General features: G+C 39.0%; 2 protein-coding genes across 11 annotated transcripts; one reads left to right on the top strand and one right to left on the bottom strand.

Annotated features, from left to right (window-relative positions):
- Window positions 1-4712: 4712 nt before the first annotated feature.
- Window positions 4713-12740, bottom strand: izumo1 (izumo sperm-egg fusion 1). 8 transcript variants are annotated; one of them, XR_015719856.1, is made up of 11 exons: window positions 12224-12589; window positions 9123-9397; window positions 8854-8928; window positions 8613-8696; window positions 8471-8491; window positions 7499-7588; window positions 7138-7265; window positions 6774-6924; window positions 5264-5432; window positions 4923-4984; window positions 4713-4833 (listed from the first exon to the last, which is right to left on the bottom strand). XR_015719856.1 is itself a non-coding variant. In XM_087849241.1 (11 exons), the coding sequence occupies exons 3-11, from the start codon at window positions 9322-9324 to the stop codon at window positions 4752-4754; spliced, it is 1002 nt and encodes a 333-aa protein (XP_087705367.1). In that variant the 5' UTR covers window positions 9325-9397; window positions 12224-12296; window positions 12658-12740; the 3' UTR covers window positions 4713-4751. The 8 variants fall into 8 exon arrangements, 7 of the variants coding, with proteins under 7 accessions (XP_087705367.1, XP_087705366.1, XP_087705370.1 ...); XM_087849241.1 differs by lacking the exon at window positions 4923-4984 and adding an exon at window positions 12658-12740 and having other exon boundaries at window positions 12224-12296; XM_087849240.1 differs by lacking the exon at window positions 4923-4984 and adding an exon at window positions 12596-12727 and having other exon boundaries at window positions 12224-12296.
- LOC102796158 (alpha-galactosidase MYORG-like) lies at window positions 12658-26577 on the top strand. Of its 3 annotated transcripts, none has more exons than XM_035907305.2 (7): window positions 12658-12761; window positions 14713-14766; window positions 14900-15178; window positions 15909-16440; window positions 17879-18683; window positions 18780-18889; window positions 21887-26577. In XM_035907305.2, exons 1-7 carry the CDS (start codon window positions 12754-12756, stop codon window positions 22232-22234), a joined length of 2136 nt encoding a protein of 711 aa, XP_035763198.1. In that variant the 5' UTR covers window positions 12658-12753; the 3' UTR covers window positions 22235-26577. The 3 variants fall into 3 exon arrangements, with proteins under 3 accessions (XP_035763198.1, XP_035763197.1, XP_087705363.1); XM_035907304.2 differs by lacking the exon at window positions 12658-12761 and adding an exon at window positions 12778-13786; XM_087849237.1 differs by lacking the exon at window positions 12658-12761 and adding an exon at window positions 13802-14056.
- The last annotated feature ends 129 nt before the right edge of the window (window positions 26578-26706 follow it).

The following is a 26706-nucleotide window of genomic DNA, read 5'->3' as shown; positions in this document are numbered from 1 at the left end:
GTCTATGCTGCAAACATAAAATGTCAGCACTGACAATGTTTTTATTCTGCTGGCAAATTTAAAGCTGCTCTGTGGAGTATTTAAAAAAGCAAAACTAAAATCTCTGCTGCACTGCAGACACGAAAAGCACATACATTTTATTGTTTAATTATGATTCAGGCGTGTGGTAGTTATGGATTACAGTGCATGGATTTCCTTTTTTGCAAAGGGAAAAGTAGGTTATTAAACACAGACCTGTCCACTTCTGATGTCCACGCAGTGTGTTTTATTTCAAGTATGATACAAGAAGTAAATGTTTATGAGAAATTCGCAACTGCATTTTAAAAGGTCGTTAAAAAGGTAGTTTCCTCAAACTGCATTTATTTTAGCTGCGTCTGTGGTGTGCAATGAGAAACGTGGGATTAACTCTGAATAAACACTAACCATATTCATCACAAAATAGCACAGCGCTAAATTTTTATTAGCTGAATGGCGGTGGATGGAATGACACAAAGGAAAAGACATGATGCACTTCAGTTACGAGAAACTTTTACTCAGAAAATGCAAGACTATCCACAAGTTTCAAGTCTGCCCTCATTTTATAAAACTGCTTTGCTCCCAGGGAGTTAGAATTTCTTGAAGCAATGTAATAACAAATTCTTGTAATAATGTAATAATGCTTTAAAGTGGTGTAGTGGGCTGGTTCGGCAGACTTTCTGAAGGCCTTTTAAAGTTTTTCTTTGAACATTGGCTGCTTTTTCACTTCTTTTTTCTGTCCTTATACCTGAACGGCTTGACATTCACCTATGAATCATTCAAGCACAAAAGGCACCTGACTCAAAGGATATGTAGACCCGTATTGTGTCTACACATAACAGGAAACTTAGCAAAAAAACAACAACTTTAGGTCTTGCCTTTAGGCACTTTGGTACCAACAACTGTAAAAGCACATAATTTGCCACAATTTCTTAAATCAAATCTATGAAAAATGCTCAAGATAATACTTTGACAGACATAAAACGGGATTTTTTGCACCAACAAGGTGCTTGAGTCCTTAAGAAATGGGGGAAATGAATCCAGCAAAGACCTGATACAGGACCTGAGAGGTGCATCTGTTGAGCTAATCCATCTACTGTTCAATAAAACATCCTCAGAAACGATCTCAGCGAAGGGTGGCTGTCAAAAAGCCACTCTTGAGGTGTACATGAGAACTTGAGATAGAAAATGAGTAGCAGCAAGTCTATTCCAGATTTTAAATCTTTGGTTCAAATTGTCGTCAATATGGACGGTGGAGCGAGGTACATGAGCAAATATCTGCCACGTGTAAAACATGGTGGAGAAAACAGTCTTCAAAAAGCCCGAATAAGTATTCCTGAACACTACTCAAAGAAATTACAAGAGAACCTGCGTCAACCCAGCCGTTGAAAAATCCACCAAAATTTTTCTCTTGTACCAAATTCTTCAAAATCACTCTGCAGGTCAAATATAAGAATAGGTTTTAAATCTACCCTTTTTGTTTGGGGGGCGGGGATTTGTTGATACATCTCATTGTTAAACCAATTTATTTAACCTCAGCATATTTTAAAGAACAACAATTATGCACTCCAGGATGTGTACATCCTCATCATTGAAAGAGTGTCCACTGGCCTGTAGGTGTAAATAGACTGCAGAGTCCTGGCCTGACGAGTTAGCTCTTCTGTGTTGTGCCATCCGCTTCGCCAGACGTTGTTTGGTTTCCCTGATGTATAAATCATGGCAATCCTTCTGGCACTTAAGAGCGTACACTATATTACTCCATTTGTGTCTAGGGACCCAATCCTTGGGGTGGACCAATTTTTGGCACAGCTTATTTTGGGGTCAACAATTTATTAAACAATATTTTTCAGGTTCGAGAGTATTGGTAACAGGTTCATGTCAAGCATGGCAGACAGCAACTACAGTATGTCATGAAGTGTATCTTTGATGCATGAGCTGGAAAAATATATGTTTTTTGAAGATTTATTATTTGCGTTCCATAAATAAATAACAGAAACTTATAAGAAAGAGGATATGGATTTTACCATTTTTAAGCCAAAATTGTCCTCCTTGTGTCCTGGGGGTTAGAGCGGGTTCTCCACCAACTGGAAGGTCGGGGGATTGATCTCAGACTCCTCCAGTCCAAATGATGAAGTGTGAGTGTGAGTGTGTGAATGTTAGAAAGCGCTTAGGTATATATAAAATGCTGTATGAATGTGTGTGTGTGAATGGATGAGTGAGACTAGACTACATAAAAACCAGTCCATTTTTTTGATTTATGTTTGCACGTTTCAATAACCCATTCCCAATTTCTCTAACAAATCATGAAGAGATGAGAGATCATTCGTGACTTTTGCACAGTACTGTATCTTTAAAAAAATGACATATTGTCAGACTTACAGCAACTTAAAAGCATTGTGATCAACAAGAGAAGTCACAAATTAGATGGAAGTCTTAGCAGAAACCTTTCAGACTACTATAGAAAAAAAGTGCCACCTCTCAATTTGAAATATAAAACAATTTACTTTCCTTTTAAAGTTAAATTTCAAATATCACACAGTACAAACTCTTTGTTTGGGGGACTGAGCAGCAGACTGATGGTATTCATGGTGAATGGTTACAGTTAAGTTACCATGTTGGTGACTTTTTGTTGACTTCAAAGCCTCCTCCACGTTGTGTGTTGGGGGGGGGGGGGGGGGGGGGGACCTAAATGAACTCTGGATTTTGTGTTCTGTATTTGTCATTATCTCAGCAGTCTGAAGTACATGAGCGTAATTGTGGGCTCAAGATCTGTTAATATCTACACGTAAATATGATGAGAAGTGAATGTGTTTGCCACTTTTGGTCAGATCTGATCACACCATTCAAACACATTAACCTCATAACAAACAATAGCTAGTAATTACTCATAGGATTTTACATATTTAATTGTGAATATTTAACTACTGATAAGCACCCAAGCACTAAAGCCAAGTTTTAGGAGTATTTTCTGATGCTTTTATTAAATTATTTTTCAATAAAAGTTGTTATGGCAGTGAAGACAACAATCTTGAGGTCATTCCACCACTATAGGTCACTGATGTGAAAGTATATTCTATGTGTAGTGTGGGACTGTTTTTATCACGAGGTATAATCTGACGTCTTTGTCCTCGTTTCCTCATAACCCACATTAAAAATCAGTCTGCCTTCCCACAGATGTCTCCCACTCAAACCTCTGACTCCACTTTCTTCTTGTTCCCACTTCCCTCTTCGCCCTCCCCTGTGGCTGCCCGCTGCTCCTCCAGCAGTGCTCACACTTTATCATTCCCTCTCCCTGCTGAGGCTGCAATTTCAGTCCACAGCAGTATGCGCACATAAACACTCAAACTGCACACTTCATCATGGCTGTCAGTGAAGTCGCTGAGCATGCATTTACAGTAGCCTCAGACTGCATATTAGGTTAAAAACACACACACACATATAAACCCACGTAGTTGTAAGATTGTGACGCGACTATCTCTGTGTGAGGGTGTCTTAAAGATTCTTTTTTCAGCTTTCGCCCCCATGTCAGTGAGCCAGACAGGAAACAGCACCACACATACATCCTGTCACTATCCAGACAGACCACAGCCTCTCTCTTTTTCAGCCTCCGCGCACACACCCCCTCACACTGTTGCGACCTTTGTTTCGTTTGCCTTTGCTCATAACCCAAGCCAGCTTTCAGCGATTAAAATACGCTCATCAGGAATTACCCTGAAAACCTGAGCAACGATTCACCGGTGACTTCCAATTGGCAGTGACTCATACAACATCAACTGATTGCTTTCATTTTTAAACCTTTCACTTACTTTTCTTTGTTACCAGTCATGATCTCATGTGACACAATGGCAAAAGACAGGTGTGAATTTGCTGCTGTTGTTGATGATTCCTTAGCGCCTTTTCACAGGAAATTTGGTTTCACACCAACATCCCTTCGTATGCGCACAACAAGACAAGAAGGCAGCCAGAAGCAGCTAAATGATACGTGACGGACGTCGAGCACTGGCGTTGAGATCATGACAGAGCCTGTGTGAAGAGTAAACAGACTATATTTGAAACCAAAGCAGCTGATATCATCAAGTGTGGCAGAAAACAGAATGACTAAAACATGAGTAATAATGCAAATGCTAAAAAAAAGGGGGCTTTTGACCTTATTGTGTACTTCTGAATGAACAGATGAGTAACTAAACATTAGTTGAATCTTTGATGAAAACGTCTGCTCCTGGCTTTAGCCCCCTCCTTCCTCACAAGGGGATTATCCAGGATTAATTGGATGGCTGTGGTTAGTAATCTCTGAAAAACACTGCAATCCGGGAGATTTACCTCATCCCTGATTCCTCTCACAAACGCCCACGTGATAACAACATCGCTTCATTCAGGGGGAACGAGAGAAAGATAACTGTCTTCCAGTGAGCTGTTGCTTAATGTCGAGGGGTTTCTGGGGAATTTCTGCATTTCTGAGTTCAGCTGTGTTGTATAGTCTGTTGTATATAACTTGTTTCTTGGCTGACATCACTTCGCTTGATTCCTTTTTCACGTCTTTCAAACATGACACCCAAGTCATGTTTTGCCTCATTTGCATGTCGCCAAAACGTATTCTCACTTCCACGTGATTTCTAGAAATGACATGGCACTTTCTGCTGGGAAATTTATTTCACTGCAAAACAAAACGCCAAACCTGAAGTGAAGAAAAACCTTCCTGTTATTAAAGTGTGTTTTTACTGTACTGAGTTCAGCTATCACATCATGTTTTCTGTCCCGTTTTCCTCCTTCCTCCTTCTCCTCAGTTCTGTTGCTGTTCTTTGCTGATTCATCATCACTCTACAAGAAAGGATTACACACGAAGCGATTTAGTTTCTTTTTTAATTGCTTTTTTGTTTTTAGATTGTAAAGACAGAATTACCCATTACCACGCAGAACTTGAGGTGGAAATCTAAGTTAACACCTGCTGCTAAGGTGCCGTCATCACTTCCTGGAAGAAGTGACGACACTTTCAGAGAAAACAACTTATCGGCGTAATTCACTTCAAATGTAAACAATGACCTTATTTACGTAGACTGATATTGCACATGGGATCGCTTAACAAATTATAATTCAGTCCTCAAACTGCACTCGAGCACGGCCAGTCCCTTTGTCTTGCATTATTCAGTTTGTCGTGCTCTGACTGTTCTGTGCTACCTTTTTCACCTCCACCCTTCCTGCAAACCTCTTGTCCCCTCTTTCTCCCCTCCACCCACTTGCTGTGTCTCACCTCAGGACAACTGCGAGTCCTACGCTCGCTGTCAGAGTCAAAGCCGTAACCACAGCGATGAGTGGCACAAGCAAGGCCTCCGTAGGCTGAAAAGGTGAGTAGCTGTCTCCATGAGGCAGGGAGGGCAGAGTGACTAAAGGCCAGTGAGTCTGGTGAGGCGACGATATGACTGTGAAGAAGGAGGAGAAGAAGAAATTTCCCTTGAAATTACAGTAAAGGCGGCTGGATTTGCCAGCTTTTGTCTGTTAATTTATGTACCAACTATCACTTTGCAATTTTACATTTTCTTACTTTGTTCTTTTTGTGTACTTAAACATTTACATTGCTAAGTGTCATTACACTAATGTATTATAGTATTAAAAATGGCATCAGCAGCTAATTCAAGTGTATTGACAAATAACACTACATTACTGTACCAAACTGTACCTGAATTTTCACAAAAAACTGCTGTGGTATAAGAATGAAAGCGTTTTGCAATTCTGTGGAAGTCCATAAAGAAAAAAAAAAGAAACAAGAATGCAGTAAAAAAAAATACGAGGAAGTCCCAAGATTAAAGAGTGTAATTAAAAAAAAGCCCCAAAATACAGATAGTTTTAGCACTTTTCTGAACATGCAGTAAAGTTGTTTCTTTTATAATTTACTTCTTTATTTGTTGTGTCTTAAATGACCTTTAAATGTCAGGGTCCCTGTGCCTACCCGGTCGGCTCAGTATGGCTACATATGTTTTTATATTCTTTTTTGTTCCTGCTCTCTCCCTTCCCCTCGTTCCCTCCTCCCTCTGCCTGGGCGGAGCTCACCTGTGGGCTCCTGCCCTTGGCCCACGCACCTGGTCGCCATCACGCACCTGTGGCTCATCACGAGTGTTCCAGCTCCTTTATAAGATGGCAGCTCTGTGTTTCCCGTCGCTGGACCGTTGCCGACCCTCGTCAGTGTAACCCCAGCTCAGTTACTTCTAGAGTGTTTTCACAGCGATTTGCCTTATAATCCCTTCGTGTCTCTGTGTACAGATTCCCTGGACCAACCCCTGTGTTACCTGAGTGATTGGAGTGTGAAGAGGAGCGTGAGGAGTGGATGGAGTGTGTGTGTGTGACTTTCGGCGTCTTTCCCGTTCGTGTGTGGACCCCCGGAGCCCGGCTTTCCCCTCACTTTTGTAAATAATTACCTGGTGTATCATAATAAAGACTCTTGTGCTTTCAAGACCTAGAGCCTGCGCGTGAGTCCGTTCAGTCCCGTTGTGACATTAAATTTATTTTTAGCAGCCCTCAGACCAGAATACTAAAATATGTGACATTTACTGAGGTTGGAGACAACAGCCAACAACATTCTGTGTAAATTATTAGAACTAGATGTATATTAATTCAAGTTTAGCAACTCAGAATGTAGTTAATGGTCAGTTCTATTTAATACAGCATATCTAACTGCTGGGATTGGCTCCAGCACCTGGCGAGCCCCTAAACTGGAAAAGCAGAATAAAATAGATGATTTAATGGATGGTTGGATGTATGTGTACCAGTGAGTGGGAAAGTGGCTTGATAAAAGATGGTTCCATTTTGGGCTTGCAGGGAGCAGCGGTATGTTCCTTCTTCATCCAAACGCAGTTGATTCAAGACAATAGATGAGTCTTCTGTCACTACCAAGACACTGAAGTCACTTTCATCCATCTGTGTTTACAAATTAGGAAGGAATAGTTTCAAGTTAGGGGTGTAAAACCGTCAGACAGTAAATAGGTATGATACTGTGGAGCTAAATATGGAAAGAAACCTAATACAGAGACTACAGATGAATGCAGATACTTCAAAATGTATCTATATTGAAGTATTTAGGTCTCTTAATGTTTGTGCCTTCATTTGTCATCAGTGATGGCAATGAGAGACCTTATCAGTCTCTGATGCTCCTGGCACCCAGGAGTAGTGGTACTCTGGTCTACCCAATAGAAGACGATGCCACGGAAGAAAACAATTCAACAAAGCCTGGCCTCCTTCCTCAGCCTGCACCGGATACTCTGGACAAAGGTTGACAGGAGGGAGAAAGTGGGATCCTCCATTTGTCTGAATCAGGATTACTTGAATAATCTTTTTCATTAGTGTCTCACATGGACAGGCAGCAGCAGTCACTCGCGTAAGCACACATTCATAGACTCGTGACATCATATATCTATGCACTCTAAAGAACATAGGAATGACTCCTCCTAATCCACTCATGCATTAACACGAGAACAAATAAATTAAAATATACCACCACAGTCCTGTTGTCCAGTCGGAGAGGGACAGATGTATACTTTGTAGCGGCAAGAGACGCAATCCATTACTCTTCTAATTAGAAGCCCTGATAATGACACACAAACATGCACACACACCCTTTAAAATAAATACTACATGGATATAAAGTGATGTATAGCAACACAGAGAAAAAAAAATCATGCATAACACAGTTAATATATATTGCACTTATGTAAAAGGGGTTTTAGAAACTGCTTTACAACAAACACATAATACACATTACAGAATAGACACATAGGCAAGACAGTTAAATAAAACTACAGTACGGATGACCTAAAACAGCAGATAACAACAAGTACAAAATAGAAAAAGGATATTTGAAAAGTTTAAAGGGTGGAAGACTGAAGTTTAAGATCAGGAAAAAAAAGGCAGGGAAACCTGATAAAAATAAAAATAAAGCCAGTAGGAAAACAGAAATTAAAACACTTAGAAACACTTTCCATTACAAAAAAGTGTTTTAAATCAGTTCAAAATACTTTATTGTAATGGAAAGTGGGGGTGGGGGGGTGGGGGTGGGGGTGGGGAGGTGGGGACGACGACGACATAACTAGAGACCTAACAGCCCCCCAGAGTGAGATGGAAATAGTGAGCAGGCTGTTTCACAGGAAGAAGATGTTAACTCCACACAGAAAGTCCCAAACTCCCTGATGGACTAAAACTCGGGACTTGGTGCTAACCTTTCTAGCCTACATATACTGAACATTAAATTGGTCCTGGTACTGATCCCTATGAGACCACACATTTTTCTGGAAAGTATGCAAATCAAACGCCAAAATAAATAAATAAATGAAAAGTCATTGGTTTGTCAAATGACAGCAAAAAGCATTTTACAGTTGTCTCACGTCTCTCGATCAAAGTTTTACGGTCCACTGGAACAATCTGTATGAGTCACTCTTAAAAGATCATTTGTCACAGTCTCAGTACTTACCACAAATGTTGGGGCATAATTCTGAGGGAGAGAAAAAAAAGACAATAAATGATCTGAAACTAATGCATGTTTTTCACAGCGATGACTTACAAAAAGTTTATTGCCTCATACTTTGCAGAACCCCGACTGTTATGCAAATTACCACTGGGGACGAAAGCATCCAGATGTTTCTCTAAAATCTTCCTGCCTTTCTCCATGATCTGAACAGCTTCAAATGTTATAGATCCTTAAAAGACATTTTAACATGTTAATACTTTCAGTGATGATATAATGGAAAAGTAATAATGGCCTTCTACTTGTTGGAGTGTTTAGGTGCGTTTGCAGCTACTGTTTATTTCTGAGTGGAAAGAATAAGAATGATAGATTGTTTTTTTGTTTCTCACCAGTGAGCTTGGTTTTCAAGAAGCGATCAAATTCACTCTGGTATTCAGTTTTGGCTCTGTATAGAGTAGTGGGATCTGAGCAAAAAAAAACAAAAAACAGTGCTATTTGGTTTATTTTGATCATTTTAACTGCCTTACATTTATATTTTTGTCCAAAAGCTACAACAGTAAAGTAAAGTTTCCAAGAAGAAATTTGTAAGAAATAAACTTTTTTTGGCCTGACATTATTGGAAGAAAAGAACTACGAGATAACAGTTTCTTGATCTCACCAATGACCCCCTTTCGTTCCTGACTGGTCTCTATGTAGGTCACATAGGCTTGGTCACAAATACTTTGCAAGTCGAGCTGGTCTCGCAGAGTGGGAGCAGACAAGATGAAGTCCTCGTGCATCATTCGGATGCTGCGGTCGCACTGCAGACAGGCCCTGGCTGCAGTGACACAGCAGAGCAGGGACACCAGCATCAACGGCATCTTCCCTCTGCAGCTGAGTTTTCCTGCAGCAGAATGAGTCACTTTGGCTCCAGTGAAAGCTTCTGAAACACAGCTGCCAAATATCGTTGTCCCTGTCATCACCATTTCACCTGTTGCTCTTATTGAAATGGTACTTTTACAATTACTGCTGCTGTCATACTATTACTCCTATCACATTTTCTGCTGTTTCCCTTTAACCATAATTTGGCATAGTGTTTGTACCATTCTGGCTATTTCTTTAAAATAAAAATAAATTGATGAATATGCACTTAATAATATGAGAAATTAAAATAATTTTTGTTGTTGATCGCCTGGCCTATTATTCATTAGATTAATCAGTTTAAAATAAAACTGTGAAAAGCACCTTCGAGCTTCACTAAAACCCCGACTAACAATCAAAGCCAAAGAGATTTAGCATAGTAAGACAAAGAATATCAGCATCATCACACATACAGTCATATGAAAAAGAAAGATTTCACGTGAAACTATCCAGTCCTGTGGGAAACTAAGTATACCCCATGAGTCAAAAGCTTGTAGAACCACCTCAACAATAACTTGAAGTATTTGTTTTCTGTATGACTTTTTCTGGCTCTCAAATCATTGTGGAGGAATTTTTGTCCCACGCTTTTTTTACAGCAGTGCTTTCATTGAGGTTTGTGGGCATTTGTTAGCTCTTTTAAGGTCCTGCCACAGCATTTCAGTCTGGACTTTGCATGCCATTGCAACACCTTGCAATAGTCTATATCTTTTTTTGTCCCTCTGTTATAAATGCTGGATCCTAGACTGAACGGAGCTGAGCACGATCACCACACACAATTAAGTGGAACTGTGATAAGGTACCAATTTGGAGTCCATGTCCTAGCTTTTAAGAAAATAAAACACAAAAAATGAAAACTTTTTCAGCCCTTCTGTTGGAGATTTGCTGCTGTGCTTGGGATCATTGTCCTTTTGCATGACCCAGTTTTGGCCAAGCTTTAGCTATCGGACAGATGGCCTCACATTTGACTCTAGAATACTTTGGTTAGAGTTCATACTTGACTAAATGACTGTAAGGTGCCCAGGGCAAAACAGCCATACATCATCACCCCTCCTTCGCCATTCTTGGTAGCTGGTACGAGGTGCTTGTGCTGATATGCCGTGTTTTGGTTTTCATTAAACATGGCGCAGTGCATTATGGCCAAACATCTCCATTTTGGTGTTATCTGTCTTTGGACATGCTGTGTGCTACCATATTCTTTTTAGAGATGGGGCTTTCACCTGGCAACCCTTCTACAGAAGTCACCTTGTTCAGTCTTCTTCTAATTGTGCTGCCATGAACTCTAACATTTAACATGCTACAGTCTGACATTTAGCCCTTGAGCTCTTTGTAGTTTCTCTAAGTTTCTCTTGCTTCAGTGTCCAATCCTATGAAGGTTGAAGCATTGTGTTAACACGTATCTGCATGCTCCAAACTGCTAAACATTCTGCTTCCTTAGAGGTGCTCCCACTTCCTGCTGATCAATTAATCAAGTGCTACTTAACCTCTTAATTCCTAAATAAGCAGTAACATGCACTTCGCTTTTCCACAGGAATGCCTACAATTCTTTTCTATTCACATGACTGTGAAAAGAAATATCCATTAAACAAAGAATAACTTGCAAGATAAATAATTTTCATTCAAATTGTTTCAGGTTAACCACAGCCTTACTAAGCTGTACATTACATTAAGAGTCACCTTTAAAGTCACTTGACTTCTAACCACTTAATAGACAAGCTCCATTTTCATTCTGTGGGCTGTTTTGAAGGTCATACACTGGGCTGGATCCTTCTGACTGGGTGTAGGGGAGTTGCATTTTCTTTCTTAAATAGAAAAATTCAAGTGCCGTCTTGTCTGACCTTGCCCTGCTGTGCTAAACTACATCCCTAGATGGTGAATTGTCTTGCCAGTGCAGATGACTCACAGGAGATGCATATATTTTTAAGCCTCTGCCTAGTACCTTCTCTATTCTTTATTATTAATATCATTTGATTTTCTCCAGGGAATATGCAGGAAATAAGGAATCAATGACTGAATACTTAAATTTCACAATACTTAAATTTCACAATTCTCTTACAAAATTGTAGTTACATAGAAATGGTTTGAGATTTATGTTGGTTTTTATTTCATGGTGTCAGTTTCAACTGCCTTCCCCCCCCCCCCCCCCTTTTTTTTTTGTGTATAAAATTTGGTCTTGCGTAGAGTTTACTGTCTATGACCTCTGCCTGGAAATAAAGTCAAGGGTTGTTTTGAGTTTTATCTTTGCCTTCTCCCTTAAAGCAACCATTCCTTTGTGTCTGTTACTCTGTGTCTCCTAATTGTTTGGATTTCAGAGACAGGTCAACATTTAAATAAATCAGACTTAAATCTTACCTCTGCTACTTCTTTATAAATATTTTACTTTAGCTAGCCTACTAGTCAAATAGTAATCTAGTAGATTTCCACACTGGTGGTACAGCAGTCAGGCGATACAATAATATTATTATTCCAACTGCACTTCATGTACATATAAAAAAAAAAGGAAATTTTTGGTTTATTTTACCAAATATAATATTTTAGCTTTTTTGTAGACAATTTTTCTCATTTATGTTTTTCTATTTTTCTTTTTTCCCCCTGTCCATTGCGCTGCTGTAACGACAGAATTTCGCCAGTGTGGGATTAAATAAAATATATGTCTACATCTCTAGTTCTCAGTTCATAGTAAACTTAAAAACATTTAGAACATCAAAGAACTCACGGATATAAAAATAAGACAAGAGTCGACTACTTCGCCACGGTCGTGTCGTTCAGCTGCCCTGCTATTCATAGCTTGTTGCTGTCACCCAGCGGTAAAAAACCTCTTGCAGCCACAATAACATTATTGTTCGCTCTCGATGATCTCACCTCTGTGGTCTGTTCGGGAAGTGAGGCAGTGTACTCCAGTTGTTGTTGTTGTCACAGGGTCGAAGACGGTAATCTGTGGTTACGAACAACCATGGTAAAAAAATAAAAATACAAAATGCTAATAATAACAATAACACCCACCCCCATCCTCCCAAAACCATTCACTACAAGTTGAATGAAACGTTTGAGATTTGAATTGTTTCCACGGACAACGCTAGCACCAACAATTTGGTAAGGAAAATATAATAATTTAAAAGTAACGTTAACGATAGTCAAAATGAATCCCTTCATTTTGCCGTACTCTTGTGCGTTTCACATTGTTCGCAGCCAGCAATAAACAAATTTGAAGCTCTGTGACTATATTGTTCTCACACTACATTTCCCAGAATCCTTCCGCGCTATCTTGTACACGAATGACAGATCGATGGACAAACCAGCTTCGCATTCGCTCCGTTTGGGTGGGACTAACGCCTCTGTCGCTGCACCGCAGGCTTCCGCGCGCACAGACGTTGACCCCGGAGTGTGATCAGATGTGGAGGTAAGGTGAATGTTATTTTGTGGTCGCAGCTTTATTAAGAGCAGTTAAAATGTTTTGTATGTGACACAACGTTTTTTTGCGTGTTACTGTCATGGCGAGTATAGCTTTTAATTGTGAGCACGGTCTTCTAAATCAGTTCGTGAATACTGGTAGAGCGAGTTACTGTTACGGCAATATCCCGACTCGGCTTCAATGGCCGAGTCGAGTGAGTGTTTGTTGGGGATCGATCAGATATCGCAAGTGTTTGATTAGTTGGTTACACGCCAGCTTGACACGGGCGTGGATAGATAACGTAAAAATACAGGTCGTTGGACGGCGTCTGTGTCCACTGGGATCATTTCAGAAAGTCAGATGACGACGTTTTTAATGTTTGTTGTAATTTAGGTATTTGCAGTTCGTAGTCACTGTGTAGTTAATGTGCATGTTTTTAGAAACCCCTGCATAACCTGCAGTATGGAGCCTGTTGTACTGCACCGACCCCTGTGGCCTAATTTAAAATGTTATACATTTCATTCCGATAGCCATTAAAGATTAATGATTTCAGCCCACAGTTTGGAGACTAATTGCTAGGTTTCTTAAAAAGCACTGATTATCTCTAACAGTTTAAGACTGGTCTGCCTTCATTGTTAAGTTCCCTTAATAGAATAAATTGATTTATAATGGATCCCAAGTTGAGCTTTCTCAACTTAATTCTACATTTGAGCAATGGTACAGTTTTGTCAGTAATTACATACAAATGAGGAACAGGATCTTCACTGGAGTGAAAGCTGACATATGGAGGAAAATGTTTCCCTCTGTCTGCAAGATTTTTGCAAGATTTCGGTTCCTCCTTGCGATACTGGCATTAAATAGCATCACAATAAAAGAAGGATGTGGAGCTGAAGGATAATGTTTACCTGTGGGGAAGTTAAGTATGGTTCTGCTGGTGATGACTGCATCCTTATCAATCTGAAAACTGTGGGCTTGCTGCACTACAGCTGTTTGAGGGCTATTATTTACTCATCCCGAAGGTGCTCTTACCTGAGGTAAATGTAATTGAATCCTGCTGACTTGGTGTCTGCGCTTCCTCTGATCACAGCCTGTTTTTACAGTTTTGCTTGCTCTCTCACAATGAGTGCCTGTGCAAAGCCTGGATACCTGCCATTTACCAGATTAAAAGCCCAGTGCTCTCTCTCGCTATCTCTCTGCTGGATGCTGCTGAACTATGCTATAATAATAAAAGCAAGTGTACAGACAGTACAGGGCCAATACAGTAATGCTACACAAAAACAGTGTTCAGTGACAGACAATTCAAGGTAAAACAGTAACCCCTTATGCTCAAAATTGTCATCTTTAGCCTGTAACTATGCTGCTGATTGGTTGTGACTGCATGCAGATGTGATTTCTAAAACACTGAAAGACAACGATTGTGCATTTGAATTCTTTATTGCACATATTTCTAAATGTTGTTGTTCTTTGGGAGGTATTATTTTGATGGCATGTTTTTTGTGTACTCGTCTCTGTGAGGGAAGTGTTATTGCATCTACATTTAAATCCTGATTGCAGTGAGTTCTTCCATAATGATATTGCCCCCATCCATGAGGCAAAATCAGGTCACTAAGACGGTTTGATTGGTGTGAAAATTATGCCTTTGCAGCATGAAGTAATATTTTTAATGCATCACTAAGACATTTTTGTTTTTTTCCTGTCTGCAGCACTTTTAAGCTAACATCAGCAGTGATAATTGGATAGATAGATAGATAGCCAGTGTGATGAAGTCTACGGTAGACTGGTCAATATTTATGTCCTGTACTCATTTACTTGTTATTCTTTTAGCACTTTAACTTGATTTAGCTTCCATTCATTATTTGATGTGATGATGATATTAATGGTGTTTTATTTCTATTGTTTTTTTTGGGTCTCTTTTACACTTGTTGTGGTTTAAACTAACATCTGTCTGTCTGTCTCACAGGAGCAGATATATCAGCCCTTTTTCAGAAATGGAGACATTCCTAAAGTTTGGCAGGTAGACATCAGTTTTCCCTTCACTCCCACAGCTGCCAGTACACAGATTTATATTTCTGTTTCAAAAGCTCTGACAGCAAGTTAAGTACAGCTGTCCATTCCTGCCACTCTTCTTCCAACCCGCACGCCTTCAGCATGTATCAAATTGTGCCGGTGGCTCCTGGGGAGCAGCAGATGGCTGGGGGACCCGGAGGCTCTCCACTTAAGAAGAAACTTTCTCATGAAGGTCGGCCACTGGTGATGGCAAGTATGTTGGGCTTTGGGCTGGTGCTAGCTGCTGTGGTCGCCTGGTGCTATTACTCAGTGTCGCTTCTTAAAGCCCAGTTGTTCACGACAGCGTTGTTAGACCTGAACAAGGATGGTTTTATTATTCACAACCAAGCTGGGGCTGTTGTCTTCACTATGACATTCAGGTGGGTTCATATTATTGATTATTTTTAAATTAATAATTGGTAATTTGCTGATTTTTGCCTTTTTTGGACTTGTTGTCTATGCTTTTAATGCTTTTGCATATGCCCTCCATTCAGTCACTATTTAAAAGACTAAAACTAATGCTGAAGCTAATAAAAACTAAAGCTAAACATTTTTAAACAATAAAAGATGAATTACAAAATTAGAAATTAGAATTAGAAAATACAAAACTAAAACAACTCTGCTACTTATAAGGGTAATAAATATGACTAGTTATAATTTTATCTTACAGCTGAGATAAGGACCAAAGGAATGTCTGTGCAGTCCAAATCAAGACACTCAACAAACACTTCTCTTGTGAAACTAAGTCCCAGTAAATCGTGGACTCGTTGCCTTTGTAACTTCTTTTGGTCTTGACAGAGTTGTTCTTCTTTGTATCTGCTTTAAGTCTGCCTGTCTGCAGTGTTTGGATGGATGATGAAAAATCAGACTAGACAGACACATGATTACACCCTTAGGGAAGACTGTAATAGATGTGTCCTTTGCCAGCAGAGTTCATACCGACAGAAATAGCCATAGAACAATCACTCCACAGACAACTAGAACAACGGAATAGAACTTACAACATTTTCTTTGTTGTTGCACTACTATTAATTTGTTTTAAAACACAAATAATATCAACTGTGTTTAACTGGCCCCTTCGTTTTCTTTCTTTTAAACACCTAATCTTAGGTCTGGCACTCTGGATCTGGACTCTTGCTCAAAGGAGGGAGATATTCTGAGCTGCACTCAGTCGGATTCTGGGAAGCTCAACTTTTTTATCCAAACAGTTCGTCCAAAGGACACTGTGATCTGTTATCGGGTTCGCTGGGAGGAGCTGCAGAATAAGCACTTGGTAGAGCATGTCATGGCCTATAATGACTCTCATTGGTATGGAGGGGCAGAGACGGCAACACAGTACTGGCCTATCAGATTTCAGGGAGAAGAGGAACCACGACCTTTCATCACAAGTGACGTCTACTCCAATCGAAATGCTTTTGGAGGAATTCTAGAGCGGTACTGGCTGTCATCAAATGCAACTGCCATTAAGATTAATGACTCAGTACCGTTTCATTTGGGCTGGTCAGAGAAGAACAGGACACTGAGGTTCCAGGCCCGGTACCAGGACTCTCCCTTCAGACCACTAGAAAGACAGCAGACCTTTCCTGAACTCAGTTATAGAGTCTGTGTGGGGTCAGATGTCACCTCTATTCACAAGTACATGGTGAGTGTAATTATGCTGGATATTTGACAAATATTTAATAATGTTAAAAGCTGCCAGTGTAGTGGATATATACTCAGATGTACAACAAATGACTGGACCAGAAACACTTGTCCCATCCTGCATATGCATTTTTAATTTAATACTACTGCCATTAATTCTTTGTTCCCCTGCAGAGCAGGTTTAATCTTTAACATTCCAGAAAATATACTTAGGTTGGGGAAATGACTCTTTGATTTACTGTTGAATTTAAGTGTCTGTTCACTTCCAAAGAAATGGAAATCCTCTCATTTTTATTGTAGTTAAATTTTAATGGAGAGAGACAGAATATCAATCAAAACCCCAGAAAAAAGCACATTACATCAAATTTACAGATGAAATTGATTTGCTTGTCATTGAGTGAAAAAGGTATTTGATCTCCTACAACCCAGCCTGAAGTCACAGTTACAGATACTCCTGATCTCAACTCACTATGTGTATAAAGCACACCTGTCCACAGAATCAATTTCTTCTCTTCCAACCTGTCCACCACCATGGGCGAGACCAAAGAGTTCTCAAAGGCTTTCAAAGATTGTTGACCTACAAAAGGCTGGTTACAGTAGGAAGCTTGGGGAGAAGTTTACAACTGTTGGTGCAATTGGAAAAAGTATAAAATGACCATCAGTGTCCTCAGCATGGAGATTTTGCCTCATGGGTGAGGACCATCATAAGAGAGGTGATGGATCACCTCAAAGCTGTGATCTGTCACCACTGGCAACACACTATTGGCGTGGCCAGTCTTAGACTTTAATTCTATTAAAAAATTGTGGAGGGAGCTGAAGCTTTGAGTTGCCAAGTGAAGGCCAAGAAACCTAAAGTATTTAGAGTGTTTCTGTAAAGATGAGTTGGCCAAAATCCCTCCTGAGATGTGTGGAAACCTGGTGAATGATGACATGACAGTGCTTTGGAGGGTTTCTCCTCCAAATACTAAGTCATATTTTGCTTGGGTATCAAGTACTTATTTCACTCAAATCAATTTATAACTTTTATGCAGTGATTTTTTTTCCAGGTTTTTTCTTTGTAAGAGAGCAAACTTATGAATTAATAATGATTTCCCCAATTGTAAATGCTTTCTTAATGAGGATATCAATATTCTAATCTTATAGTGTGTTTGTAAAATCTTTAGAAAAAGTCTAAAAATTGGCTTATGTAGTTGGTTATTTCTTGACACGGAAACCTGAAATTCTCAAGCTGTAAGGGACCAAGCAACCCTTAAGCTAATTTATCTGGTTATTGTAAGGATGCCAGTAGGCATATTTCCTTACACTTGTTTAATCAAGCACAAAGCCTGTGCAGGCTTGAATGAAAGACAATAACCACACATTTAAAAACATCCCAAATCACTTACTTCATGTTCTTTTCTTTTCTTTTTTCCCCCTAATCATTCATGTTCTTTTCTCAGGTGCGCCGGTATTTCACAAAGCCTATCAAAGTCCCATCTGCTGATTTGTTCAAAAAACCAGTGTGGTCCACATGGGCTATCTACAAGACTGCTGTAACTCAGGAGAAGCTGCTGCGCTATGCCGCTGACATCACTAGGCATGGCTTCAACTGCTCCCATCTGGAGCTGGATGACCGCTACACAGCAGATTACGGAGAGTTTGACTTTGATCCGCAGAAGTTCCCCAATGCAAGCGGCATGTTTGACAAACTAAGAGAGAGCGGCTTTCAAGTTACACTCTGGACGCACCCTTTTATCAACTATGACTCCATAAATTTTGGTGCAGCTGTGGAGAAAGATCTATTTGTCCGTGAGCCAGGCGGTGAACTGCCCGCTCTGGTTCGCTGGTGGAACGGGATTGGAGGAATCTTGGACTTCACAAACCCAGACGCTCGTGAATGGTATTCCTCAAACTTGCACATGCTCAAAAGTCGCTATGGGGTGACCTCCTTCAAGTTTGATGCAGGAGAAACGAGCTACCTGCCCCGTCAGTTTAGTACCCTGGGCCCACTGTCAAACCCTTCCACCTTCACCCGCCGCTACACAGAGATGGCTATACCATTTATGGAGCATGCTGAGCTAAGGGTTGGTTACCAGAGTCAGAACATCTCCTGCTTCTTCAGGATCATTGACAGGGACTCGGTGTGGGGTTACGAGCTCGGCCTCAAGTCCATCATCCCTACTGTTCTGACTATAGGCATTTTGGGTTACCAGTTTGTCTTACCTGATATGATAGGAGGAAATGCCTACCCGAACCATACTGCAGGTATGGCATGCATTTTAAGAGCGTTAGCTCTGTTAAAAAAAAAAACAGATTTTCTCTGATCTGGTTTTATCTGACAGTCTTTCATCTGTGTTTAAGGTGGGTTAAATGGTCTGCCAGACAGAGAACTGTACATCAGATGGTTGGAGCTGTCTGCCTTTATGCCCGCCATGCAGTTCTCCATACCTCCATGGGCTTATGACAATGAGGTAAGCCAAATAAAGCAAGCGATGAATTTTAGATGTAGAAAAGTATTTTACAGTGTGTAGCCTCTTAGCTTTTCCTGCATTTAAATTTACTAAATTGCGTGTGTGTGTGTACATCACACATACACACTTTTGCAACATTTGTAATAGGGTTTGTAACAATTTTGCAACACATTTTACAGTTGGTGTAAAAATTTCTTGCTCTATCAGTACTATAGTGCAAAATACTAATTACAGATTAAATAATAAACGGGACGCTTAAACTTAACCTTTACATTACCGTGAAGCGCCTGTTTGTTTGCTTGTAGAGAAATGACAGAATAATTGTTGCTTCAAATTCTTTTTGGTGTGTTTGAAAACTACCACAGGAGGGCGCCAAAGTTTAAACCATAAAGGTCTAATCCAGGGGTTTCCAAACTTTTTTCACTGAGGGCCACATACATAAAAATATAGGAGGGGCTGGGCCACTTACTAGAAATTAGGTATATAACCTTAATTTTAGTGTATTCAAGTTAGAAAAATCACTTAAAAGTGGTCGAATATGTTATATTGTTGAATATAATTAAAGACAAAACTGCCTTCATCACAGCTTTCCATAAATGGATCTTTATTGATTTATTCAGAAAAAGCTTTGGTAGCTCATTCTCAGAACAGCAGCCTCAGATTTCTTCTTAGACAGAAGATTTACAGCACAGAGAAAAAACAATAATTAGGCTTAGCAACACACCTATTAACGTTCGTTTGAAACCATTATCAACATTAACAGACTGAACTGGACTTAATAACAGGAGTGCACGAAAAAAATACTGTTGCTGACCCTGCAGGAGAGCTACCCTTTGCTTTAATTTCTGCTCTCGCTCAGCACCAGTGTAGGATGCATAGGCCTGATGTTTGGTTTCATAATGACGTCGTACATTATACTCTTTCATAACTGCCACAGTTTCAGTGCAGATCAAACAGACGCACTTCCCCTTGAATTCTTTGAAGAAATATTCACTCTCCCACCACCATGTCTGAAATTTTCTGCATTCACTTTCTACCTTTCGCTTCTTTGGTTCTGCCATGTTTAGTAACTTGGGCTAAATTTCTTCTGTGATTGTCCTTTTTGGTGGAGCAACTGCCTTGATTAACAGTAGCTCTCCCTGGTGTTAAAACTAAGAAGTGCAATACACTCAAGCAAAAGTTGAAGTGCGGGCCATATTCTATTCTATTTATAAAATTACTTGCGGGCCAATTAAAAATGGATTGTGGGCCGCAGTTGGCCCGCGGGCCAGAGTTTGGACACCCCTGGTCTACACAGACCAGTTATGGGGAATTTAAGGGTATGCATACCAGTTAAATGAAATCTGTTTATCTGTTATAAAAAAGAAAACAAGAATATTTTAGAAATTTGTCAAAAAAAATGTTTAAAACTAGAAATTATATGTATGTATATATATATATATATATATATATATGTGTGTGTATATATATATATATATATATATATATATATATATATATATATATATATATATATATGTGTATATATATATTGAAAGAACTAAATAGTCCTTAATCACACATAAAATTTTATAGAATTATGTCGATTTGGCTAGCGCATCAGATTCCCTTTTCTTAGTCAAATAGTCTGTCTTGCCTTTTCTTGTCATTAAATGAACCCATGGCAATCAGTTTCAGTCCAAAAGTGATTCCAAGATATTTTGTTAGACCTTTCTATTAATGATACTGGTGCTTTGCTCTAATTTCCCCATGCTATTTGCAGAAATGGAAACTCACACCGTAACTAGTCTCGCATCAAAATGTTATTCAGCTCTTCTGCGGAAGTAAAGAGTTTAAACTTGGACTCTTATGTTTACGACTGTATGAGTACCTTCTTCCAGTCATCTTTAGTCCAGTGTTTGTGCTTGTTGGCAAATCTGAAACTCTTCTGTTTGCAGCGCTCAGTAATTCCTTCCTTTCAAGCTGTATTTGTTCAGTCGTCAGTTTATGGTCATTCTGGAAACCTCATACTCTGATCTAGAAGCATTTATTTATTATTTAAGCGCTGCCTGAAAATCAGCAGTGGTCTGATTTTTGTCTATAGCACTTAAAATCTTGAGGTGCCTTTCATCTACTTCAGTCAGCTTTTCTTTTCTGCCTCTTCCTTGACACATTTTCTAGGTACCAGTCTTTTTAGTCCATGACATACTTGACCACACTGTGGGAACACTGTGAGTCCTGACCTATTTGTTTTAGGCCATCCAGCATAATGAAGTGCTTTAATGTGGTCTCTTTACTTTTCTTATGATCACTCCATGCGGCAAGATCTTGCATAGAGTGGGTGGTGTTGTAATACATGTAGCATGTAGTGTACCATGATAGAAATGTAAAAAAAAGTTAAAACAAATAACAATACAGCAGCAAAAACAGTTAGTAGTTGTTTTTTTCAAGTCCTCCTACTGGACACCAAAAATCTCTCTCTCAGGATGACAGAGAAGAATGCCCAGATAAGATTTATACTGCAACAGCAGTTTTGCACTTTAGAGATCTAAACATGGTTTCAGAAAGATTAATTTCTAAAAGGTTTTCCAGATCATGCCCTCTGACTGTCCAGCTATAAGACCACGTGGGATCCTAGTTGATTTTAATATAAAAATACTCATCCAAGTCAACTTACCCTGTACACAAGGTTTAGAATCTTTAAACATTTTCTTATGTCTCTCAGGCTTAGTGAATGTTGCCTTACCTTCTTCTGACCTCCGTACACTGTAAAGCGCTAAAGAAAACCTGATTTTTCTCAAAAAAAAAAAAAGAATAAATAAAATGCCATTTTCATTAACAAATATTTCTCCTAGAAAATATACAAGTACTGATCACAAGTCAAAAACAATAAGTCAGTTCTTTTTCTGTGTGCTTTGATGCATAAATTGAAGCAGGACGTGGGGATGGTTTTATTACTCTGCTGTCTGTTAGGTGGCATCTGCTCCATGCTAACTCAATGTCTTTGTACATCTGCAGGTGGTAAAGATAGCACAGAAGTTCACAGGGCTCCATGAAACTCTGGTGGCACCAAAAGTTCTTGAATTGGCACACGTGGTTCTTGATACAGGAGACCCAATCATAAGGCCCCTCTGGTGGATTGCCAATGATGATGAGGCTGCCTATAAGATCGACTCCCAGTTCCTGATTGGGGATGACCTCATGGTGGCGCCAGTGTTGGAGCCAGGAAAGCAAGAGAGGGATATCTACTTGCCCGCAGGACGATGGAAAAGCTACAAGGGGGAACATTATGATAAAGGTCCCATGTACCTCACTGATTACCCTGTGGACCTGGATGAGATCGCTTTCTTTACAAGGGTTCTTTGAAGGCATTAAAGAATTGAAAACCGGATTGACACACACGCGCCCGCACACATTCGTTTGAGCACACATGCCAAGTAAAAGCAGGGAGGCACCACCAGAAGCTTGAGTTGAGAGTAGAGTGACATTTTAGTGAAGATTAACCTCATGTCTCTTCCATCCTGCTCTTTGTCAGGACTTCTGCCTGCAGATTAAAACCCTCCGCCCAAAGAATTAGAATTACCTTCTAATTCTCATTTTGCATCCTTAAGCTAATCCTCATCCTTGTGTGCCTTTCACAGCCAATAGAAGATCCGATCTGTGATTGTATCATCACCATTCTTAGCCTTAGTGGCCATCTAATACTGCGTTTTTTTTCTCTCTCAATGCCCAAAGCTCTACAGCAAGCATGGCGGCGGTTTTGGGTTAATATTATTTCCATTAGCTTATTAATAGAAGTAACTGTACCATTTAGGTACAGGTTCTTTTTGGGGGTGACTGGGTTGGGCAATAAAAAAATGCACTCTAGCCATACTTAAGTCTGTGTTTTTAACTTTTTAAGCTAACATGCATTAATTTGCATTGCACTGACATCTACATTTTACAGTCTTTTGATTAATTGCTCTTTATATTTATTAATTTTTATTTGTGGATACTGTTGGATGTTTTTAAATATGCATGATTCTGGGGATGAATAAAGGGGTGAACAATAAGCTGCAAATACTTTTATGTCAGTAAGTCCCATAACCTATAGTGCCATTATATTATTTTAGTGCCAAAATCTACTGCTTTATGCTTTTTAATAAAAAAGTCTGCACAAGTCAACTTAACTGCTCAGGGTACATTTAAAAGATATTTATTATTGATCCACAGTAATATATTTGTTATACATTACTGTGCAAAAGTCTTGCGCCGCTTCTCATTGTGTTATTTTAATTCAAAGGAGCCAAACTTTCTTGCAATTTTTAAGTGTTTTTTGGGCAATAGTTGTCCAGGCTTGTCTGAAGGTCTTTCAGATTTTCAGCCCATGTCCTGTAGCTGACTATTTTTTAGATGAGTGTTTATTGTTTGCGAAGCCACTTAACACTGACCTATGAATAACTACAGCTTAAAGGAAGACACCTAACACAAGGGATGAACTACTGTTGTGCTTATCACAGACAACTTTGTAAGGAACCAATTTTAAATTGTATCTTAGGGACTGTTTTGCTACCAGCCGGTCTCAAAAACATATAAATATTTCCTTTTTTGTTTTTGTTTTTTAAAGGTGCTTGCAAAGAAAAGCGTCTGGACTTCTTTTTTGATTTTTTTTAGCTGAATCAACAAAAATCCAAGGTTTACACAGTTTGACAGGCATAAAATTGTATTTTTGCACCACCAAGGTTATAAGAGAAAACTTGGTACATGGTGTGCGGTGTGTCCTTAAAAACATTAAGGGAAACTGGGCAATCGGACAAAAGAAATTACAGACATAAATAGCTGTCGGCAGCGGATGAACAATCTCTGTTTCTTAAGTTGTGTCCTTAAGAAATTTGTGCTTCATTTCATCTACTGTTCACTGAGGCCTTATCAGAAATGGTCTCAGTAAAAGGGTGGCTGTCAAGAAGCCATTCTTAAGCAAGAGAAATGGGGAGAAAAGGCTGAGGTGTGCCTAATTACAAAAGAATTGGACTGAAAATCAGTGGCAATCTGACGTAGTGATGAATAAAAATTTTTTTTGGGGGCGATCAAATCATCAACAGTATTTATGGATGAGGTGAAGACAGAGGTACAATGGCGAGTGTCTACAGCACAGTCAAGTCACTGTCAGGGTTTGGGGATATATTTTAGCCAGTAGTGTTGGGGATCAGCAGACTACTTAAAGAAATGACACACAAGCTTACCTAAGAGAGTTCAGGCGGTGTTAAAGAATAAAGGTGGTCGTACCAAATACTGACTTTCAAACTTAGTAGAATCGTACAAACTCTGTTTTTGCCTTATTTGTTGGTTTTTCTCTGTATGTTTGCAAATTTCAATAAATTACTGTCCTATTTCCTAGTCATAACTTTAAAATAAAGAGAAATGAGGGGTGGCTCAAGACTTTTGCACAGTACTCTATTATTATAACTGATTTACCTTGTAAAACAGTTATTATTCTCAAAGATGCCATATATTAGTGTGCCATCTATGTCTGCCTTGTGGCTTCATTTGCCTTATTAGCTAATCTATGGTATGCCAACCTTAGCAAAGAGAACCAGAGGGATAAAACACATTTCTACATACATTGATGTTTTTGATGCAATGTTTCAAAGCAGTGACATTGCAAAGCGCATGAAGAGTTTAAATGTTTGTCTGCTCTTTCATAGTGATTGCCAGCATGAGAGTAAAGCACACCGAGTAATTTGAATGCCTTGCTTGAAAATAATAAAAACAGCAGTGTTATTATATATGAATTTGTCTTGGAATTACAGCAACTTACAAATGATAAATCCTATAAATTGGCCATGTTTGTTTTTTCCCCTTGCATTCTTGATCCTACCACAAGAAATGTTTAAATTTTACATAGATGGGCTTTTACTGACACAGTACACAGCAGCATTTCTTCAAATGAATAAGTAAACGGATGCATACATAATTTCGTACTTCTTTTTAGTAACCTTACTTTGTCATCTTTGTTGTGAAACCAGGAAAGCTTGTGTGAGATTGTGTGAGAATCTAACCTATGTTAAATAGGTTAGATCGCAAAATGTAAAATATAACATGTATCTATGAAGGTTTTTAAAAGGACATTCACTTAAAACACAATAAGTGGATTTGGCGATCACAAACTGTTTGATGTTTTAGGTGTAATGGTGAAATCCTCAACGTGACACAACAGAGATGTGAATGTTAAAGGGAAAGTTTTCTGTGTAAAAAAATTTTGTTGTTGTTCCCCCCCCCCCCCCGTGATTGAGTGCTTGGCACAATTAGAAGGTAGACTGCCAAAGAACAAATATTTAATTTTATTTATGCATATGGTATATGTTTGTTTTTTGTGTGACATCTAGAGAAGTACTGTATGTATTGTCATGAATGACTTATGTGTATTTACCTGCGATCAGACTAGGTGAAATTCACCTACCTGACTTTTGCATCAATGTTGACTTTTTCAGGTTATTCATGTTTAAAGACCTGTTTTTCACAGTTGCAAACACTGTATATGCCTGATGCGTCTCTTATGAAAGAGTCATCTCAGTCACAGAGTGAGCACATCAAATGGGTGGGAAAAGTGATTTCTGCACTTGTGGAAATAACTGTAAAAAGTAATTAAATAAGTCTTTATCAGACAGCTAAAAAATTAAATGATTGATCTGCTCGCAATAACGTCTATTTTTCTGTCCTGTTTTGTTTGTTTTTCTGTTAGAGCTCACAAAAAAATCTTTCTGCTGTAGTGATGTGAATTGCAGAATCCTAGGAATTAAACAATGCAGTAGTTGATATATTATTGTGGTTTTATTGAAAAGAAATATCCATACATTATTTTAAAAATGGCTTAATATTCCTGGGTTGTAATTTTTGGTTAAGAACAAAGTAAAACATGATTAAGATGTAGTTGTTTCAGAGCTTCAGAGCTAGACGGTGATTATGGCTGGAGACACCAGCAGGAGCACGACACTGGGACCAGTTGGTATAGCACTGTTGCACAAGTTCCCTTCACAGCAGCTAAAAGGCTTGACACATGAGGCACTGTATTGGCAGCCCTTAGTGACAGTGCCTGTAAGACATAATGGGAAAACGTTAGTTTGAGCAACAACATTAAGGCCTAGTTCCAATCATTTAGCAATATGTCAGCTCAGAACACGTCTTATTTACAGCTTTAAACACTACTGATGTTTAGAAATAACTTACCGCTCACATACGAAGTGTAGCATCGGTTAAGGGGGAACATGTTGTGGTCTGGAGTGAGGATCAGAAGCTACACACAAATAGCATCTTAATCCACATGCTGTACAGAAAAACAAAGAATCTGAAATACTGTCACTCGTGGATTAAGAATCTCTAAATGCAAAGCATCATTGGCAGTTTGTAGATGCGCTAAAGCAACCAGGTTTTTATTTGTATTTAATTATTTTTATTTTCCTTATTGATACTAAAGTTTGGATCAGTAAGGTAACTCAAAGTTAATTTCTTTTGTAGTTTTGGATCTGTACATGACTATAGTTTATTTTAAATCAAACTGTTAAAAGTTACAAAGTCAACCATTTTTTAAGAGTTATTCTTTTTTTTCTCCATCACAGAAGAATCGTGGTTCAGATGTCACATTACAACAAATTTTTTTTCATAAATATTATATTGTATGAAACTGATAATTATAACGTTATAACAATATAAATATTATATTGTACAAATTGGATAACTATGTATATTATAATAACGTGATTTTATGTTGTACAAACATGAACAGTATATTGTTAGAACAATAAACCTTTCATGTTATAACGTGATATAACTACTTTTCTTTTGCCTGGGTGGCAGCTCTA

Source organism: Neolamprologus brichardi, chromosome 12, assembly GCF_056152115.1.
Source record: "Neolamprologus brichardi isolate AB-2024 chromosome 12, ASM5615211v1, whole genome shotgun sequence".
Lineage (NCBI taxonomy): Eukaryota > Metazoa > Chordata > Actinopteri > Cichliformes > Cichlidae > Neolamprologus > Neolamprologus brichardi.
This window is presented reverse-complemented; position numbering and strand designations above follow the sequence as displayed.

What these genes read in the sequence shown, in the direction of transcription:
- LOC102796158 (XM_087849237.1), top strand. Translation starts at nt 13,872, where the DNA reads ATGAGTGCCTGTGCAAAGCCTGGATACCTGCCATTTACCAGATTAAAA. An exon ending in GTCTTCACTATGACATTCAG is followed by an intron (nt 15,179 to 15,908) that starts GTGGGTTCATAT and finishes ACCTAATCTTAG; the next exon opens with GTCTGGCACTCTGGATCTGG. An exon ending in CCTCTATTCACAAGTACATG is followed by an intron (nt 16,441 to 17,878) that starts GTGAGTGTAATT and finishes TTCTTTTCTCAG; the next exon opens with GTGCGCCGGTATTTCACAAA.
- izumo1 (XM_087849238.1), bottom strand. Translation starts at nt 12,384, where the DNA reads ATGGTTTTGGGAGGATGGGGGTGGGTGTTATTGTTATTATTAGCATTT. An exon ending in CTTGAAAACCAAGCTCACTG is followed by an intron (nt 8,697 to 8,853) that starts GTGAGAAACAAA and finishes ATGTCTTTTAAG; the next exon opens with GATCTATAACATTTGAAGCT. An exon ending in AGCCACTTTCCCACTCACTG is followed by an intron (nt 5,433 to 6,773) that starts GTACACATACAT and finishes CCTTCTTCACAG; the next exon opens with TCATATCGTCGCCTCACCAG.